Genomic DNA, 15,802 nt, shown 5'->3' on the forward strand with positions numbered 1-15,802 from the left:
TATTGGATCTTGTCCTTTCTCCTCTGCTAGGAGCTGCCTGAGAACGAACTGCTGCACCCACCTCTTAGCATCTGTGTAGTTGACTGGAGAGCCTTTGGACGCAGCACTTTGGTTGGAACCCACACCATCAATTGCCTGAAGCAGTTTCTGTATAAGCCTAAAGAACTGCCTGCCCCACCAGCAAAAGAGTCCAACATTGTGGAAATCGACAAAGGTAAGAAGCATTGAGCGTTTGCGTCCAAGGGGCTTCTATTCATATGAGTGAATGAGTTTATATTTATATGAGTCTTAAATATGATATGAGCAAGCTCGCATAGAAAACATCTGCATGGTTTTATAGCTTAGTTTATTGCTGGGGGATGGGGGGGGGAATCAAGTTATAGACCAAAGGCGATCGATATAGCCTGGCAATAATGGGTACAGTAATTGGTTGTGGTCCACCATAGGATTTTGATTTTATTTATTCAGTTTGTATACTACCCGTCATCCGAAGATCTCAAGGCGGTTCACAGAATAAAAATACAAAATGAAAACACAAAATACATCGTAAGAACAAGCGCAAAACGAAACAATAGCCTTCCTCCCACAAACACATATAAACGGGCCTTAGAATGTTAATCAGCCAAAGGCCTGGATGAACAGGAACGTTTTCGCCTGGTGCTTAAAGGTGTATAATAATCATTATTATTATTCCACAAATGGAATTTTGTGGAGCATTCCACAAATGGAGAGCCACTGCAGAGCCCCTCACTATCACTGTGTGTGAGCCAAGAAATTTCTTTCATTGATATCTCCCATAATTCTTCAGCAGCCTTTTCACACTCATTATCATTGACATTTATTGAATCCTACAAAGCATTAAAACGCCCCTTGCTATGCAGGCATAAACTCTCAGGTTTAATCCTTGGGATTTCTTCTTCTTCTTCTTCTTCTTCTTCTTCTTCTTCTTCTATTATTGTTATTATTATTATTATTATTATTATTATTATTATTATTATTATTATTATTCCCCACCCATCTGGCTGGGTTTCCCCAGCCACTCTGGGCAGCTTACCAAAGGCAACCCTGTTTAGGGAAGTTTTTAATCTGTGATATTTTAATGTATTTTGGTATTTGTCGGAAGCTGCCCAGAGTGGCGGGGGAAACCCAGCCAGATGGGCGGGTTATAAATAATTAATAATAATAATAATAATAATAATAATAAACATAATAAAACATCAAACAGCCCTGTCAGGCAGCGCTGAAAGATCTTGACAGAAGAGCAGAAGAAGAGCATGGCTGGATCAGGCCAAAGACTCATCTCATCCGTCTTCTCACAGTGGCCAACCAGAAGCCTATAGGAAGCCCACAAGCTGGGCCTGAGCATTGAGAGGCATACTGCCTCTGACAAGAGGAGACAGAACACATCCATTATAACTGGTAGCAATTGATAGAGTGGGTCCTCCATTTTTCTCTAGTACAGTGTCTGATTCTCAATATAATGCAGCTTTGAGAAGGCCCACAGCTTGCTGAGAGAGAGCCCACTGGGTGAGCCACCACAATAACGAGTGTTTCTGGTTTCCAGCTTCACCCGCTCCAGCACAACTTCAGTCACCTCAGCCTGGAGAGTCTTCAGCAGATCATGTCTATATTGACGTGGAACATGGTGAGCCAGTGTTTGCCGTGCCAGAGCCAGAGCCATCGGCTCCATCGCCTCTGCCAGCACCTTCACTGAAACCGGCTTCTCCTCCTACCTCGGCACCTGCAAAGGACGAGAAGCAAAAAGTAGGTAGCATTGCAGTAGCTGGCTGGCTTCATCCTGGAGCTCTGGGATAGTACATTTTCTTCCGTATTGATTGAACTAATACAGTGGTACCTCAACTTACTAACGACTCGACAACCGAATTTTTCGACTTACGAATGGGGCAAATGGCCGCACACTTACGAATTTCTCGATATCCAAATGGAAACCGCGGCGGTTTTAGATAGGGTTTTTTTGACTTACGAATTTTTAGATGGGGTTGCTTCGACTTACGAATTTTTCTGTTTCCAATGCATTCCTATGGGAAATCGCGTTTCCAATGGTGCTTTTCTACTTGCGAATTTTTCAACCTACGAAGGTGCCTTCAGAACGGTGCCTTCAGAAATTCTTAAGTCGAGGCACCAGTGTACTCTGTTAATATTGCGTTGCATATTAATGAATGGCCATGACTAGGACTCAAAGGCAGTACCAACTGCAGCTCTCCTTCTCAACATTAAGAAGCAACCGGAGCCTGTAACTAGGGAAAGGAGTCTGGACCACAAAAGAGAAAATATGCTATTTCATATTCATTCAGCAAGGCAACATCTCCCACTAGGTCTTAGTATAATGAATCTGCACACAGGGGCCCAGTTATAGCAGGGGATAATTCACAAAACCGTGGAGCTGTTTCTGAGAGGTCATCTATGACATTACTGTGACTTTATTGAATTGTATTAATCATTTTGATGAATATGTTGTTGTTTGATTTATTTATATATATGCGATGCTGCTTAATAGTATAGTGAGTGTAATGGTGGTTTTTTTTAATGCTTTTGTGATTATTGTGAGCCGCTTTGAGAACATCATTTGCTGCTGAAAAGCAGAATAGAAAGATTAAATCAAATCAAATCTAGTCCATCTCCCTGCTCATGCAGAAACTAGGGTTGCCAGACTCAATAGAGGACAGGACTTCTGTGCCTTTAATTGCCCTGCTCTCTTTTGAGTCTGGATACCTTAAAGAGAAACCAGCAGACCCTTTGCTTGGAGCCAGTGTGGTGTAGTGGTTAAGAGCGGTAGACTCGTAATCTGGGGAACTGGGCTCGCGTCTCTGCTCCTCCACATGCAGCTGCTGGGTGACCTTGGGCTAGTCACACTTCTTTGAAGTCTCTCAGCCCCACTCACCTCACAGAGTGTCTGTTGTGGGGGAGGAGGGGAAAGGAGATTGTTACCTGCTTTGAGACTCCTTCGGGTAGTGATAAAGCGGGATATCAAATCCAAAGTTCTTCTTCTTCTTTCTTCTTCTTTCTTCTTCTTCTTCTTCTTCGAAATTAAACAAAGGGTCCGCTGGTTTCTCTTTAAGGTTGCCAGACTCAAAAGAGAGCAGGGCAATTAAAGCCACAGAAGTCCTGTCCTCTATTGAGTCTGGCAACCCTAGCAGAAACTCTAGTACTAGAGCAGGCATCCCCAAACTGCGGCCCTCCAGATGTTTTGGCCTACAAGGTCAGGGGACCAGTGGTCAGGGATGATGGGAATTGTAGTCCAAAACATCTTTTTTTTTAACCAATAAATTTTTTATTGATTTTCCATTTTCAGCAACTTATACATTACATATTAGTCCAAACAATACATAGCTGTCTCCAGCTCGGACTTCCCCCCCCCCACCAACAGGTATATTAGTTCTCACTTCTCGCGTATTTCAACTATTCTTGATAATCAACAATGAAGAATTTAACTCATTACCGCCAACGTTTTCATTCCATTATAGTTCTTTCTTGCATATTCTACAAACTTACTCCATTCTCTATGGAATTTCACGTCACCCTGATCCCTTATTCTATAGGTTAGCTTAGCCATTTCCATCAAGTCTAATAGCTTCGTTTGCCATTCCGTAATCTGGGGTACCTCTTCTAACTTCCATTTTTGGGCGATTAGTAGCCTCGCGGCCACTGTGGCATACAAGAAAAATCGCTGGTCAATTTTTTTAATTTCGTTATCTAACAGCCCCAATAAAAAGGCTTCAGGTTTTTTCTTGAAGGTGTACCTAAGTATCTTTTTGAGTTCATTATAAACCGCTTCCCAAAAGTTTTTTATCTTAGGACACCCCCACCACATATGAAAAAATTCTCCGTTAGCTGTTTTACATTTCCAACAAGCCTTATTATGCAGTCTGTACATTTTGGCTAATTTGACCGGGGTTAAGTACCAGCGATAGGTCATCTTCATAACGTTTTCCTTTAAGGCTGTACAGGCAGTAAATTTTAAATTTTCCTGCCACAGTTTTTCCCATGCCTCCATTTCTATATTATGCCCAATATCAATTGCCCATTTTATCATTGATTCCTTCACTGCCTCGTCCATTGTGTGCCAATCTAGCAGTAGGTTATACATTTTAGACAACATTTTTTGGTTGCTTCCCAAAAGTTCAATTTGAAATTTAGATTTCTTTTCTTCAAAGCCCAAATTCTTCCTATCCTTCATAAACAAATCATTGATTTGGTGATATTGTATCCATCCTGCCAGCCTGTCCTTTATTTGTTCATATGTCTTCAATTTGAATCCTTCTTTGGATTTAGTCACTATTTCCTCATATGTTAACCCCTTTTTATCCATGTTAATTTTCTGAATTGCCAACACATTAGCCGGCGCTACCCACCAAGGTGTTTTTTTCTCAAGCAAGGCTTTGTTCCTTTCCCACACCTCGTAGATTGGGCCTCTGAAGATGTGGTGCAAGAAACCTCTGTGTGCTTTGACTTTCCCCTGGCATAGGTAAGCATGCCAGCCGAACCTGTTAGGATACCCTTCCAGATCAAGGATGTCCGTATTTTCTAGTAGGATCCAGTCCTTAAGCCAGCAGAGGCAAGATGCCTCGTAATAAAGTCTCAGCTCCGGCATCGCAAATCCTCCCCTCTCTTTCTTGTCCACTAGAATTTTCATTTTGATTCTCGGTTTCTTTCCCACCCAAACGAATCTTGATAACATTTTCTGCCACTCTTTAAATCGACCAATTCCTTTAATTATTGGTATATTTTGAAAGAGAAATAAAAATCTAGGGAGAACATTCATTTTTATTGCAGCGATTCTTCCCATAAAAGAGAGTTTTAAATTTCGCCATTTTTCCAAATCTTTTTTAATTTCCTTCCAAATGTTATCATAATTATCTTCGAATAGATTGATATTTTTGGTGGACAGCCAGATTCCTAAATATTTTACTCTTTTCGTTACCTCAATTCCAATCATCTTTTCCAATTGTTCAATTTCTTCTCTTCTCATATTTTTCACCAATACTTTCGTCTTTATCTTATTAATTTTGAATCCCGCCACCCTTCCGAATTCTTCTATAATTTTAAGTGCTTCCGGCAGACTTTCCTCTGGATGTTCGACTGTTAGAGCCAGATCGTCTGCAAAAGCCTTGAGCTTGAATTCCTTCTTCCCGACCTTGACCCCCTTCACTTGCGACGATTCTCTTAACTGGTTATTTAGGACTTCAAGTATCGTTATAAATAACAAAGGTGATAATGGGCAACCTTGCCTAGTGCCCTTAGAGATGTCAAATGTGTCTGTCAGGTTATTATTTATCACCAGTTTGGCTTTTTGCTCGGTATATATTGCATTGATGCCTCTTAGAAAAGTGACCCCCACGCCCAGTTTCTCTAGATTTTTAAGCATGAAATACCAAGAGACGTTGTCGAACGCCTTCTCGGCGTCGACAAACATGAGCGCCGCCTGTTTTTCGTTTCGGACTTCTAAATAATCAATGATATTTACAATATTTCTGATGTTATTTCTCATCTGGCGACCTGGCAAGAAGCCTGCCTGATCTGTGTGGATAATTGTGTTCAAAACCTCTTTCAATCTTTGCGACAAAATGTCTGCAAAGATTTTATAGTCGTTGTTTAAGAGGGATATGGGTCTGTAATTTTTGACATTTAAAGGGTCAGTGTCTTTTTTCGGGATCAATGTAACGTAAGCTTCTTTCCAGGTGTTTGGTATAATGCCACGTTCTAAGATGTTATTCATAACTTTGCATAGTACTGGTGCCAACTGTCCGGATAACATTTTATAATACTTGGCAGTGATGCCGTCCGGGCCTGGTGCTTTGCCCGCTTTCATCCTCTTTATCGCTTTCTCGGTTTCCTCAACTGTTATTACTCTATTTAGAAACTCTCTCCTTTCTGAAGGTATCGGCTGTAGACTATGTTGTTTAATATAATTCTCAATTTTAGTTTTGTCTTCTCTTTCCTTCCTATATAATCCTTTATAAAATCTCTGGAATACCTTTCTTATCTCCTTGGGGTCATCTATTTCTTCTCCCTCCTCTTTTATCTTGTTAATTAAATTTTGCTTCTGCCGCATCTTAATTTGCCATGCTAATAATTTGCCTGATTTGTTTGCTAATTCAAAAATTTTTTGTCTCATCCATTTAATTTTCCATTCTACTTCTTGATTTACCAGCATTGAGAATTGTGTCTGTAACCTCCTAATATTCTGTTTTATATCTTCATCTTTTGGCTTTATGATTAACAATTTTTCATTTTCCATCAACTGCCTCAGAATTTCCTCTCTCTTTTCTCCCCTTTCCTTTATTTTGTGGCTGTTTTTCTGTATCATATACCCCCGCATAACGGCTTTGCTGGCATCCCAGACAATATCAATGGGTGTTTCTTTGTTTAAATTCCATTTGAGGTAATCATTAATTGTCTCTTTGGCTCCTTCTACAATTTGGCTATCATTGAAGAGGGTTTCATTCATTCGCCACCTAAAATTAGATTTGTCTTTTAATTTAAGCTCCACATACACCGAATTATGGTCTGAAAAGGTTCTTGGGAGAATGTCTGATTTTGATATTCTAGGGATCAGTTCATTTGAGATCCAAATGTAATCAATTCTTCCCGAACTTTGATTCGGTTCTGAGAAGAACGTAAATTGTTTGGTGGTTGGGTTTTTGAATCGCCAAATGTCTGTTAATCCCAGCATATCTACTAATTCGAAAAAGGATTTCGGTAATTTACCCTCTGCTTTATCTTTCCTTTTCGTTGATCTGTCTAAATCCGGCATGACGACTCCGTTGCAATCTCCCATAAGGATAAGTTTGGTATCCAGGTATTCCATAAGTATCTCTTTTAGTTTTGTGTAGAATTCCGCTTTCTTGTCGTTAGGCGCATGTATCCCAACCACTACTATCTTTTCTCCTTGAACCTTAATTTGAACAATCAGAATCCTCCCCTTCTCGTCTTTAAATAATGTTTTGGCTTCATACTTCTCCTTGATATACATAACAACCCCCTGCTTTTTAGTTACATCTGAGGCCACAAATTCATTTCCCAATCTTTTATTTATCAAAATTCGATTATGTTTTTTAGCGATATGGGTTTCTTGTAGACAAATTAGATCAAGATTTTGTTTTTTCAAAATATGTTCAATTTTATTTCGTTTCTTTTTGTCGTTAAGACCATTTACATTCCAGGATAGAACTTTCAAGATCATTTTGGTAAAAAAAGGTTTAAAAAAACTTTGTCTAGTTAGCAATTAAGGCTCTTTGTCACTTTCCGGTTGTTCCTCTTCTTGATGTTGTTCTGCGTCTTCGTCTTCTTTGTCTGATCCCTCCTTTATCTCGTCTTGCTCTGAGGTTGGATTTGTTTGCTCTGGTTTCCCCAGGAATTTATAATATTTTCTAGCAAATTTATCTAAATCGTGTGGGTTCATCAGCATGAAACGTTTGCTCTTGTAATAAAAGATAATTCCCTGGGGGTATTCCCAACGGTAGGGGATGCCGTTCTTGTTCAGGAGTCCCGCTAGTTCTTTATAAACTTCTCTTTTTTTCAAGAACCTTGCCGGGATTTCTTTAAAGATGATGATTGTCTTTCCATCGATACGTAGACTGTTGGTAAAACTCATTCTTAAGATTTTATTTTTCATGTCCATTGAATTGAACATGACTAAGCAGTCGCCCGGCAGTTTTTTTGCTTTTGCTTTTGCTGACTTGACCTTAATCCTGAAAGTGTTTCCTATAGTGCAGTCAACCTCCTCCTCTTTCAGGTCAAGCCACATCGCCAGATTATTTACTAGCTTTGCTCTGATATCTTCATGGGCCTCTTCCGGTATCCCTCTAAATTTCAAGTTTAATTGTTTTTGTCTCATTTCTAGCAGGGCAATATTATCCAACAAATCTTCCTGGAGTTTACTGATATCTAGTAGGTCTTCTTTCATTTTCTCGGTTTCTTTCTTTGTATCTTTGAGATCTTTCTGAGTTTTCTTTAATGAATCTTCCATCGTCTTAGATCTAACAGAAAGGTCTTTGACTTCTCCTACTAGCCCCTCAAACTTTTTGTCAAGCGCTTCTTGTACTTCGGTCAACTTTTTGTCAATGTATAACTCATTTTGTTTAAATTCCTTTCTAATTTCTGTCATTAAGTTGTCGTAATCCTTTATTTCTCTCCCTTCTTTTCCATTTTCCTGTCTTGATAGACGTCTTTCTGTAGATCCTGAAGCTCCTTTCTTTGCCGTTCCCGCCATTCTGTGCACCTGTATTTAAAAAAAATAAAAAAATAAAAAAAAGAGGGAGAAAAAAAGGAAGAAGAAGAAGAAGAAAATAGGGGGGGAGAGGAAAAAAAACCGAAAAAGAAAATAAGAAAGAAGAAGAGAAAAAAAGGGGAGGGGGAGGGGGGAGGTAGACAGGTATTTGGTATGTGGGGGGGGTAATATGGGGGGTAATATGGGGTAGATTAATAGGCTTAGCTTAGAATACCAGTGGGTGGATATTTGAGGGTAAATGGGAGTAATTAGTTCAGTAATATATACTTTGCATCAGAATATTTTTATACAATGCAATAAAGAAAAAATAATATTAATGTTGTTGACCAGGTAGACTGCTTTGGAAGTTCGGTGCAGTGATTTTAAGTATCAGCCTGGCACTAGAAAGGTAACACAGTTAGTTGTACTGCTGAACCAGTAGCTTCCTGTATTTGGCTCCAGAAACAGAGAAGCAAAGAAGTTTCACTTTCAGTTTCAGCCACGCGTCGTCATCCAAGGTCCGCAGAGCATTAAACAAAATGGAGCTAGGCTGTGCTGTCCCACAAAATGGAGATATTTCCACTCACCCCTCCAGTCAGACAAAGAAATGGGGGGAGGAAAAAGACGTAATTCAAATCTGCATCAGGGTCGATAGTCCTCCCAGGTGGGCGATAAAACACTCCGGTTAAGGCGTTCTAAAGGGTAGTAAGGCTGTTGCGATGAAGGCTCCGCAATTCAGCTCTTCCGATAATAATGGAGAGGAGAAAACGTGTCCCCGCGTCTCCGCTGACCGCCAATTTGAGGGGAGCCTCCTTTTTCAAGGGAGGGGGTAGCTATCGCCTTCACGGTGCTCAAAAAAAAAAAGAAGGTCCACAAAAAGGGCTCGTACCTAGCTGCCTGATTAAGTTCGTATTAGATGCGCTGCACACAAATCAGTTCAAAATGGAGGAATGCAAAGAAGCAGAGTGCCTGCCTCCCCAACCCATAGAACGCAGGTAGGGCTGACGGAAATTCTTTCTCACCCTTGGATCCGGCAAATTCTATCTCTGCAGTCTATTTTGCCCCAGAGCTTTGTGTAAAAATACAAAGTTACTGGGGACTTAGTATAACGTTCGCTGAGCGGATACTGTATCTCTTTTCATTCTCTTTCCACATTGTAACGCCGAACGCCATTTTCCTCCCCGCTGCTGGGATGGACTCCCTCTTTACATCCCAGCCTTTTCCGAATTAAATGATCCAAATTCTCAGCTCGTTATTCCCTCTATAGCTTCTTAATTCGGTTCAACTTCAGATCAGGAAGCTTACCGCTTTCTTCTGAAGCTTGAGGCTTCGCGTTGCAGGGCTTGCATTACCTCCCCTCCGTGTCCACAGCTCCGATCCCGTTTTCTAGGTTTTAAAGTCACGACCCAGAGCGCAGGAGAGCTTCCAGGACACTGCCGGGTACACCTCCTTTCAGGGCAACCCCCTGAAGTACCGGGGCTCGCGTAGCCTTCGCGAAACCCCTTAAAAAAGCTCCGCAACGCTCGAGACCCCCCGGAGGGTTGTCTCGCGCTTCTGCTATGATGGCCGCGGCAAACCGGAAGCTGGGAATTGTAGTCCAAAACATCTGGAAGGCCGAAGTCTGGGGGTGTCTGTACTAGAGTATTCCCCTGATGCCTGTAACAAGGGAGACTCCACCATTGTCTAAGCCACCCTGTTCCAGCTCTGAAAAACTTGCAGCATTAACCTAAATACTTTGAACTGAATAACAATAGCTTACTGTCACCTTTGTAAACCAGAGATGGTCAGTCTCTGATCTTCAGGTGGCAGTAGGACCAGTTGTCCTAGAACAACATTGTGAAGGGAGCACCTCCTCAACGAGCTTTTCATTACCGAAGTGTTCAATCCATGTGGACCCAAAGCATTGTGCATGGAAACATCTGTGCTTGATCTTTTGATTCAGATATGGTCAAGTAGCTGTCTCTCCAACGCCACCATTTATCCTCAGGCTGAAATGGATCTGCAGGTCCATTCTCTCCTTCTGCCATCTTTGTAACTCCAACTCCCCCCCCCCCTTTCCAGGGCTCAAGGAAATCAACTCGACGCTCCACCAAGAGGAAAAAGAGGACCATAGCTGATGAATCGGCTGAAAATGTTATTGATTGGTGGTCAAAGTATTACGCCTCTGTACAAAAAGGACAAAAGGTAGGGAGTACAGTTTGTGACTCGTCTAAAGTATGGTGTTGAATGCATCCCCCCCCCCCAGAATGTATGTCTCACAAGTCATGATGCTTTGGCCTGTGTGCTAAGCATGCATGTATGTACATTAGTGCACACAGGCACACATAAATGTATCTAACCACTGAAGACAGCACTTCATGGGCTGGATGAAACTGTCTGTGGCCAACAAAATAGGCCACACTAAACCTGTTAATAGCCATTGGTGTGCCACGGGATTCTTTTACTTTTTGCATTGAGAGTGTTTCAGCATCTGTTATGTACTGAGCTGAATCCTAGAACAATAGGATTCAGAATCAGCGGGAGCTACCCAATCCAACTCCAGGTGGAAGTGAATCCGCAACCTGATTGGCCTGCTGGAGCAGCCAATCAGGCGGCTGGCAGAAGTGAATCTGCTACCTGATTGGCCTGTAGGAGCAGCCAATCAGGCTGCAGGCAGAAGTCAATCCACAATATAATTGGCCCACAGGTGTAGCCCTGAAGTAGCCAATCACGCAAGGCCCATTGTGTAAATAATGTATATAAGCAGATGGTTTTGGGAAAAGAGCCATTCGTCTTCTCTTCTTCTCCTTGATGAATATGAGCTGAATAAAGAGCATGAAATTCACTCTCGACTCCGAGTATATTTCACTGGCGACGAGGATGGGATCCTGCTGAGCTGACCGCCACCACGCACTGCACCGCAGCACCGCCACCTGCTGCACCGCTGCATCGCACCGTGCATCCAGGCTTCAGCTCCAGGACCCAAGGAACCCAGAATGGCAACCGACAGCAGCTTCTTGCCATTCAAACCAGCATCAGGAGACTGGGAAGGGTACGCCGCCCGTTTCAACTTCCTCCTGCAAGCGAAAGAAGTCACCAACGATGCCATGAAGAGGGCGACATTCTTCAGCGTCTGTGGAGAGGAGACGTTTGAAATCGCCCGGGCTCTCCTTGCACCTAGAGATGTCGCTACCGTCTCTTACAAAACAATAATGGAACGGCTGAAGGAGCACTTTTCACCACAGCCCTCGGTGGTAGCTTGCCGAAATGCCTTCTACGCAAAGCGGCAAGCCCCAGGGGAAACCATAACTGGGTTTGTGACCTCCCTCCGCCAAGCCGCCCGGTTATGCAACTTCTCAGAGTTGGAGAACATGCTTCGTGACCGCCTCGTCGGTGGCCTGAGGGACGAGATGTTGCAACGACGCCTCTACGCCAAAAAAGACCTCACGTTCCAGATTGCTCTGGAGGAAGCCCTGGCAACCGAAGCCGCCGAGAGGTCAACGCAAGAGGCACGACCGGCCCCGCCATCCCAACCGAGGGTCTACCACGAAGACCTCACCGACGAATCCGAATCTGACAGGGAGGAAGTACACCGAGTACAGCGGCGCACTCAAGCAGCACACACACCACAGCAGCCTCGACGAGAAGGAGGGAACTGTGCAAGCTGCGGGGAGAACCACGAGAGGAGGACCTGTCGTTTCCGCAACACAGAGTGCAGGCAGTGCAGAAAATTGGGACACATCGCCCGGGTGTGTCGGGCTCGACTCACCCGTCGACAAGCATCAGATGACCGATCCAGGAGCCCCAGGTCACACGGCACCATGCACCAAGGCAACTCGACGGAGATCACGGACTACCAGGTATTCCAGTTGCCCCATCCCAGCACAGAGAAAATTTATATAGAGGTACAGATAGAGGGAGCCCCATGCCGCATGGAGCTGGACACGGGTTCAACTCTATCCATAATCTCGGCCCGAACATTAAGGGAACTGTGCCCTAATGGGGGTCCCAAACTAAGGCCGGCCCCATTCACCCTCCGGGACTTCCAGAAACGTAAGGTCCCTACAATGGGGGTGGGGACCTTCAGGGTGCAATATCGAGGGCGAAAGCAACAATTGGACTTGCTGGTAGTTAAGGGCCCCTACGTTAGCTTACTGGGACTGGCATGGTTTGGACCTCTGGGGCTAGCCGTTACCGGGGTGAACCGCACTAGCTTACAAGTGGACGTGGACGCCATATGCAAAGAGTTTCCAGGGGTTTTCGATGGGGCATTGGGACGATATACAGGACCCCCCATTGCCCTACAGCTAGACCCCGCTGTACGACCCATCAGGCACAAGGCCCGCCGGGTCCCGTTCGCCCTGAAACCCCGCATAGACGAGGAATTGGACCGGCTCGTGGAGCAAGGAGTGCTGGAGCCGGTGCCCAACGCCCCCTGGGAAACTCCAATTGTCACACCCGTCAAGCCTAACGGTTCGGTCCGCATCTGTGCAGACTACAAATGCACCATAAACAAGGCTCTCACGGCCCATGCATACCCAGTGCCAGTGGTCAGCCATGTCCTCGCCACCCTGGCTGGGTCAAAAATCTTTGGCAAACTGGACTTGGCCCAAGCGTATCAACAGTTGCCTGTGGACGAAGCCACAGCAGAGGCTCAGACGATTGTGACGCACAGAGGGGCATTCAGAGTAAAGCGGCTGCAATTTGGCGTTAGCGTGGCACCAGGCATATTCCAGAATCTAATGGACTCTCTCCTTAAAGGGATTCCTGGCGTCACCCCCTTCTTCGATGATGTACTGATCGCCGGGCCCACACCAGAGGAATTTGAGGACCGCCTCCGCTCCGTCCTGTACCGTTTCCAGACGGCGGGCCTCAAGGTGAAGCGGGAAAAGTGTTTACTGGGAGTGCCGCAGGTGGACTTTCTGGGATTTAAGGTGGACGCAGAAGGGGTCCATCCAACCGGTGACAAGGTACGGGCCATTTGTGAGGCCCCAGCGCCCAAGAGCAAGCCCGAACTTCAGTCATTCTTGGGACTATTGAACTTTTACCATGCCTTCCTTCCCCATAAGGCAGCGGTAGCGGAGCCCCTACACAGACTCCTAGATAAAAGGGCCCCTTGGGTGTGGGGCCAGCGACAAAGGGCCGCATTCCAGGCAGTCAAGGACTTGCTCGTCTCGAACTCGGTCTTGGCACACTTCGACGAGAGGCTGCCAGTGGTGCTGGCATGCGACGCCTCTCCCTATGGCATCGGCGCTGTCCTGGGACACCAACTCCCGGATGGAAGAGAGGTGCCGGTGGCATACTTCTCCCAGACGCTTGCTGCAGCCGAACGAAACTACTCACAGATTGACAAGGAGGGTCTGGCAATCGTGAAGGGCGTAAAAAAATTCCATGATTTCTTGTACGGGCGGCCCTTTACCATAGTGACTGACCACAAGCCGTTGCTTGGCCTGTTTGCCCCCGAGAAGCAGACCCCCCAAGTGTTGTCTCCACGTGTCCTCAGGTGGTCAATTTTCCTTGCCGGCTACCAGTATGCACTAATCCACCGCCCTGGGAAGGCGATGGGCCACGCAGACGCACTCAGCAGGCTACCACTACCAGAAACAGGCCCCGACCCAGCGCCTGCGCAAGAGGTTATGACCCTGGAGCTGCTTCCCGACCGACCCATTCAGGCACAAGAAGTTGCGCACCATTCCACAAAAGATAGGGTCATCTCCCGGGTCCTGGACTGGGTGTGGCGAGGATGGCCCAGCAGCAGCCCCGGGCCAGAATTCGCTGGCTACACAAACCGCAAACATGAACTGTCGGCCCACAAGGGGTGCCTGTTATGGGGAAGCAGGGTCGTTGTTCCCCAGCCCCTCCGCAAAAGGGTCCTCACAGCCCTACACGAGACACACCCAGGGGTAGTGAGGATGAAGGCCCTTGCCAGGAGTTATGTGTGGTGGCCGGGGATTGACAGAGAGATAGAGGCCTGGGTCCAACACTGCCAGACCTGCCAAGAATCCCGCCCGGATCCCCCAAGGGCCCCAGTCCAGCCCTGGGAGTCCGCCCGACATCCATGGTCACGCTTGCACGTGGACTTCGCTGGCCCCTTCCAGGGAAAAACATTCTTCATAGTGGTGGATTCCTACACCAAATGGCTGGAGGTCGCACTGGTACCGTCCACTTCTACGGCGCCAGCCATCCGGGTACTACGTAAGCTGTTTGCAACCCACGGGCTCCCTGACACCCTCGTCTCGGACAATGGAACCGCATTCACGTCAGAGGAGTTCCAGACCTTCACAGCGCAGAACGCCATCCGCCACATCCGCTCAGCACCATTCCACCCTGCCACCAATGGCCAAGCGGAGCGCATGGTGCGGACCACCAAGGACAGCCTCCGCCGCATAACACAAGGGGACTGGGAATACCGCCTTGCCGCATTTCTTCTAGCACAGCACAGCACCCCAAGCACAACGACGGGCCGGAGCCCAGCTGAACTACTCATGGGCCGGCGCCTTGCAACTAGACTGGACCGACTTCACCCCGACAGAGCTCAGGATGAGGTAGTGGTGGGGAAAGGCAGGAACCCCCGGACATTTGTGGCCCAGGACCCAGTGTATGCAAAGAATTTTGGGGCAGGCCCAGCATGGGTACCCGCCACAGTCACCAAGGTGACCGGTCCCGTGTCGTACGAGGTACTAACGGAAGGGGGGCAATGTTGGCGCCGCCACTGCGACCAGCTACGGCGACGATTCCCAGGAGGAACCCAGGAGGAGAGCGGGACAGAGGGGTCCCAAGGGGACAGCAGGGCAGTGAGGCCTGTAGAGCGAGAGGGGTGGGCAGGGGAAGCAGAAGCAGTAGGCACAGAGGGGCGCCCCGAGGCTGGAAGGACACCGGAACCAGAGTCACAACCTAGTGGTTCAGTGGCGCCAGACCAGACAGCCCCGGCACAGCCAGCAGCCTCGGAACACGAGCCAGAACCAGAACCCCTGACCAAGGAACACCCCAGGCCACAACGCACACGGAGGCGGCCAGCAGACCTTGGGGACTACGAATGCAACTTCCCGGGCAGGACTGGAACTTAGAGGGGAGGGGTGTTATGTACTGAGCTGAATCCTAGAACAATAGGATTCAGAATCAGCGGGAGCTACCCAATCCAACTCCAGGTGGAAGTGAATCCGCAACCTGATTGGCCTGCTGGAGCAGCCAATCAGGCGGCTGGCAGAAGTGAATCTGCTACCTGATTGGCCTGTAGGAGCAGCCAATCAGGCTGCAGGCAGAAGTCAATCCACAATATAATTGGCCCACAGGTGTAGCCCTGAAGTAGCCAATCACGCAAGGCCCATTGTGTAAATAATGTATATAAGCAGATGGTTTTGGGAAAAGAGCCATTCGTCTTCTCTTCTTCTCCTTGATGAATATGAGCTGAATAAAGAGCATGAAATTCACTCTCGACTCCGAGTATATTTCAGCATCACTAACTATGAATCTCCAGGGGGAAATTTAAAAAAACAAAAATCTGGAACATGGAAATGAGGGGTGCAATCTTTCTCTTCTTAAAAGGAGGGAAGCAAATTGACTTCTACTTAACAAGAGTCGAGATATTAAAGT

At 46.1% G+C, this 15,802-nt stretch overlaps 1 protein-coding gene across 2 annotated transcripts in view; it reads left to right on the top strand.

The window, feature by feature from the left end:
* FER1L6 (fer-1 like family member 6) overlaps nt 1-15,802 on the top strand; it is a 127,694-nt gene that overhangs the window by 80,030 nt on the left and 31,862 nt on the right. For both annotated transcript variants that reach the window (XM_035125519.3, XM_035125518.3), the window contains exons 25-27: nt 31-214; nt 1,565-1,764; nt 10,292-10,414. In XM_035125519.3, coding sequence (XP_034981410.2) covers nt 31-214; nt 1,565-1,764; nt 10,292-10,414 — 507 coding nt within the window. The remainder of the gene's footprint in view (nt 1-30; nt 215-1,564; nt 1,765-10,291; nt 10,415-15,802) is intronic.

This window comes from Zootoca vivipara, chromosome 8, assembly GCF_965207765.1.
Source record: "Zootoca vivipara chromosome 8, rZooViv2.hap1.1, whole genome shotgun sequence".
NCBI classification, from domain to species: domain Eukaryota; kingdom Metazoa; phylum Chordata; class Lepidosauria; order Squamata; family Lacertidae; genus Zootoca; species Zootoca vivipara.